The sequence below is a fragment of the Anopheles cruzii genome, unplaced genomic scaffold (genome assembly GCF_943734635.1).
Source record: "Anopheles cruzii unplaced genomic scaffold, idAnoCruzAS_RS32_06 scaffold01700_ctg1, whole genome shotgun sequence".
Lineage (NCBI taxonomy): Eukaryota > Metazoa > Arthropoda > Insecta > Diptera > Culicidae > Anopheles > Anopheles cruzii.
The window spans coordinates 1-4,509 of NW_026455285.1; the positions used below are offsets into that span (position 1 = coordinate 1).

Here is a 4,509-nt window from a genome sequence, read left to right on the forward strand (position 1 = left end):
TTGTATTTATGCGGGCTACGTCGACAAAGGAGATCAATCAAAAAAAGCCAAAAGCCAAGAAGAATCCGACAAGCACTCAATGTACGACGAGCAAGGGACGAACCGATAGCAAAAGTGGAAGGAAGGACCTCCTAGCTTGCACGGTCGTTTCAGGAACAACGAAAGGTTGGGATCTCTGTCCGTGGCTAGTTGTCAAGCGCTTTGGTTGGTCTTTCGGATCGGGTGGACAGAGGAATCTCGAGTGAGTCTCACCCTGTGGGAACCCGGCACGAACAACCCTATTCCGGATGGAAGGAAAGTCGAGACGTGCGCGGATTCTAGATTGAGACTAATTTTACTGTACAATTTTGGTTTCTTACGGTGCCTTCAGGATGGAACCTGTTGCTAGTCATTTCTTTAACGATCGTTTCTTGGATCCTCCCTAGGATCGTCCATACCCTTATCAGGGAGTTTCAAGATGTTCTTGAGTTCTTGTCCATTCTTAATGGTCCCTGTACCTTTCTCAGTAAAGTTTATTTAGGCCATCGACTGTCTGGTACCAAACGGTGCACAATATTTCTCCTATCGGTTTACAATATTTACGTGCCTCGAACCTTTGTTGTCACTTGGTTAGCCGATTGCCAGATATCACCTCCTTCGCTAGTGCTTGTTGCCGGCCAAGGAACTTGAAATTTGTTGTAAGAAAACTCATCGATTTTTGGGACAACCCCTTCCAATGGCACTGGTAGCCTGGCGCTCCCTGAATCGAACCCGCCCGTGGTTTCCGCCGGTCAAAGGGTCATAATGTTTCATAAATATCAAAACACCACCGACCGGTCACCCATCACGAGCGAAACTCAATTTCCGGCCGAAAGGTCCAAAGGTCCACCCGGTATGAGGGATATAAAAGGAACGGCCCCATCGGTGGGCTCACCGGCAGTTCCGACCGTCCGCCGAACGGTGCACGCTGCACGATGGGAAGCTACTATCGGCCCTGTGTAGGCTCTCTGCTGGTGTCCGCTGTCTTCATTCTGTGTCACTTCGAGTCGCCCGGAGCGGTGGCCAGTCGCGTGTACGCTACCCTGCACCATCCGGAACGGTTCAACGAGCAGCTGATCGCCTACAAAGGCCAGCGCCAGTCGAGCTACTACGAGATCGCCAGCGAAGGGTACTACACCGGGGCATTCCAGGACACCGCCGGGGACAATGAGACGTGCGCCGCGTGTGACGCACCGGTCCGTGAACGGCGACGCGTTGATCCGACCTTCTACGGGCACCCGAAAACCCGGGAGCAAATCTGGGAGCGCAACTTTGCCCACGTCCTGATGGATAACCGGCAAACGTTGTCCCTGGTCGCCCTGCTGAACCGGATCATCCTGAAGTACCTGTTCAACTGCATTCCGATCGTACTGTACGACACGTACGTGGGCAGCACCGAGAACTACATCCTCGAGGCGCTCTTCAGTGGCTTCCCGACAACGTACGTGACGGGGCGGATTGGGCCCAACTACACGCTCGAGAACCCGGAGATCCTGCAGCCGTCGGGGTCGAACTGCCGCAGCTACATCATCTTCCTGGCGGACGTCATGATGACGCGTCGGGTGATCGGTCCGCAGCTGACGAGCCAAGTCGTCCTAATACCACGCTCGAGCCAGTGGAAACTCCAGGAGTTCCTGGCCGCCAAACAGTCACGCGACATCATCAACCTGCTCGTTATCGGCGAGTCGTACTCGGTGGACAAGCGCATCAACAACGAACAACCGTACGTCCTGTACACACACGAACTGTACGTCGACGGGTTGGGTGCGAACCAGCCCCGTGTGCTGACCTCATGGATCGGCAATCGGTTCTCGCGGAACAACGTCAATCTGTTCCCGCGCAAGCTGCGCCGTGGGTTCTCCGGCCACCGGTACACGGTGATGGCTGCCCACCAGCCGCCGTTTGTGATCAAGAAACTGACGACCGACGGCGTGGGCAACGTGAACATCCGCTGGGAGGGCGTTGAAGTTCGGATCCTAAACACCCTTTCGCAGTACCTCAACTTTACGTACGACATCGTGGAACCGTCGAAGCCACAGATGGGGTAACTAAAGATAGGTTCTAGGCCGTCCAGTTAACTAACGCTTACGTCCTCTCCTGTTTAGCTCCGGGGATGCGGTGGTGGACGAGATCCAGCGGCGGCAAGCCGACCTCGGGCTGGCGGGCATCTACGTGTCGATCGAGCGCAACATTGCCACCGAAATGTCCGTTGCGCACTCCAGTGATTGTGCCGCCTTCCTGACACTGATGTCTAGCGCTTTGCCCAGGTACGCGCCCTCCACGTAATCGCGCTGCTAACCTGCCTAGTGACTAGAGACCTTCCACACTCGACAGATACCGAGCGATACTCGGACCGTTCCAGTGGCCCGTCTGGGTGGCGATCATCTTCATCTACCTGATGGCGATCTTTCCGCTCGCGTTCTCGGACAAGATGACGCTGCGCCATCTGCTCGGCAACTGGAGCGAAATCGAGAACATGTTCTGGTACGTGTTTGGCACTTTCACAAACAGCCTCACTTTCCAGGGCACGAACTCGTGGAGCAACTCGCGGAAGGCCTCCACGCGCATGCTGATCGGTGAGTATCGGTGAGCCGCCCCAAGAAGTATTCGCCCCTGTAAGAACTAGCACTGGGCCGGCAGGTATCTATTGGTTGTTTACGATCATCATAACGGCCTGCTACACGGGTTCGATCATCGCCTTCATCACGCTGCCCGTCAAGCCGGAACGGGTGGACAGTGTGCAGCAGCTGCACCGGGGCTTCTACCGAGTCGGTACACTCGATCGTGGTGGTTGGGAGCGCTGGTTCCTCAACTCGAGCCACAAGGACACCAACAAGCTGCTGAAGGACCTCCGGTTCGTGAGCAGCGTCGACGAGGGCGTCCGGAACGTGACCGATGCGTTCCTCATCTCGTACGCCTTCATCGGTTCGAAGGAGGAGCTCCAGTTCAGGATCAACTCGAACCTCTCACACCGGTAAGTCGTAGAGCCGTGCCACGCAGGTACGGACCACTCAGCATCGCACCGCCCTGTTCACCGGCAGGTTCGTCAACAAACGCTACGGGCTGCACGTAAGCCGCGAGTGCTTCGCCCTGTACGGCGTGTCGCTCGTCTTTCCGATGCACTCCATCTACCGCGATCCGTTCAACAATGCGATCCTGTACATGCAAGAGGCCGGCATCGTCAAGAAGCTGAAAAAGGACGTCCTGTGGAACACGGTTCGCACGAAGGACGGGCGGTTCCGGGAGGCATCCGTTGGCGAATCGCTGCGTGGCCCAGCACCGGAAGAGCGAGGTCTAACGCTGGCCGACACCGAAGGTATGTTTCTGCTGATGCTTTTCGGGTACGTCGTGGCGCTGGCCGTGCTCATCTCCGAGTGGGTCGGTGGCTGCACGAACCGCTGTCGGGAGATCATGCAGGAACGGGCCGAACGCCGGAAGGAGGCAGCGGACGAACTAGCCGCCGCCGCCGCCGCAGCGTCCTCCGCCGGTGGGTCAGCCTGTTCGTCGGTGAACCTGGGCGGATCCCGCAAGCGCTTGCTAACCGGCAACGGCCGGGAGTGCCCACCGGTGGGCGATGCCACGACGCCCAGTGGGACCTCGGAGCACAACAGTCTGTGTGATGCTCTGTCGGATGTCAGTGCAACCACCATGCAGGATCTGTTCGATGGGCCCGATCGGCGCCACTCGACCATCGTGTACCTCGATGGGGAGCTAATGTCCGAGAAGGAAGCCCAACGAGTGGTGGCCCGCAAAGCGAAACATCGCCACAGCCTCAGCTCGGTTATGGAGCGCCAGGTAGGGCAGATGTTCAACCGACAGACCCTCGTACCGGCCGGGCCCAGCAGGGTGGAGGTGGCGGTCGAAGTCAATGTGTCTGCGCCGGACGACCCGCCGCACGGCCCGCACGAATCGCACCCGAAAGGGGGCCGCGGCAGTATCGAAGGGTCGTTCGGTGAGCGGCTATTTATGAACTAGAGAGCTTGAAAAGTTGAACGCTCCAGTAAATAAAGGATCTCATTTATTTATTCGATTAATTTCCTTATTTCGATGTCGATCCATGTCAAATGTTTGCGGCTGGTGCACGAACGATTGCATACTTGCAGGCGTTAAAAGCCATTGACTTGCTTTCAATTGCGGGAAGTCTAGTATATTTCGGTGCCTGCTCTCTAGTATCATTTCTTGCAGTAACGGGCCACCACTTGCTTGACGTCGAGTGGCGTCAGTCCGGCTTCGCTACCGAAATCACCAAAGTAAGGCTTGATGTTCTCGATTACCGGACAGCACAAACCGACGGAGCCGGCAAAGCGCGAGTAGTGCATCACGCTGCCGTAGTTATACGGCACACCGTAGCTGGTCACTTCGGCCGGATCGAGCTTGCCAAAGTTTGCTGCAACAAAATCCGCACCTATCGAAGGAATCAACAGTAGACGGATCAGTCCTCACACAGTGGCCCGCTCGCCCGCGTCTATCGGTACTTACTTTGGTACTCTG

At 56.7% G+C, this 4,509-nt stretch overlaps 1 protein-coding gene across 1 annotated transcript; it reads left to right on the top strand.

Annotated features, from left to right (window-relative positions):
• Window positions 1-953: 953 nt before the first annotated feature.
• LOC128276600 (ionotropic receptor 21a-like) lies at window positions 954-3,993 on the top strand. Its single transcript, XM_053015056.1, has 5 exons — window positions 954-2,062; window positions 2,124-2,285; window positions 2,353-2,594; window positions 2,659-2,992; window positions 3,060-3,993. Exons 1-5 carry the CDS (start codon window positions 954-956, stop codon window positions 3,991-3,993), a joined length of 2,781 nt encoding a protein of 926 aa, XP_052871016.1.
• Window positions 3,994-4,509: the final 516 nt, after the last annotated feature.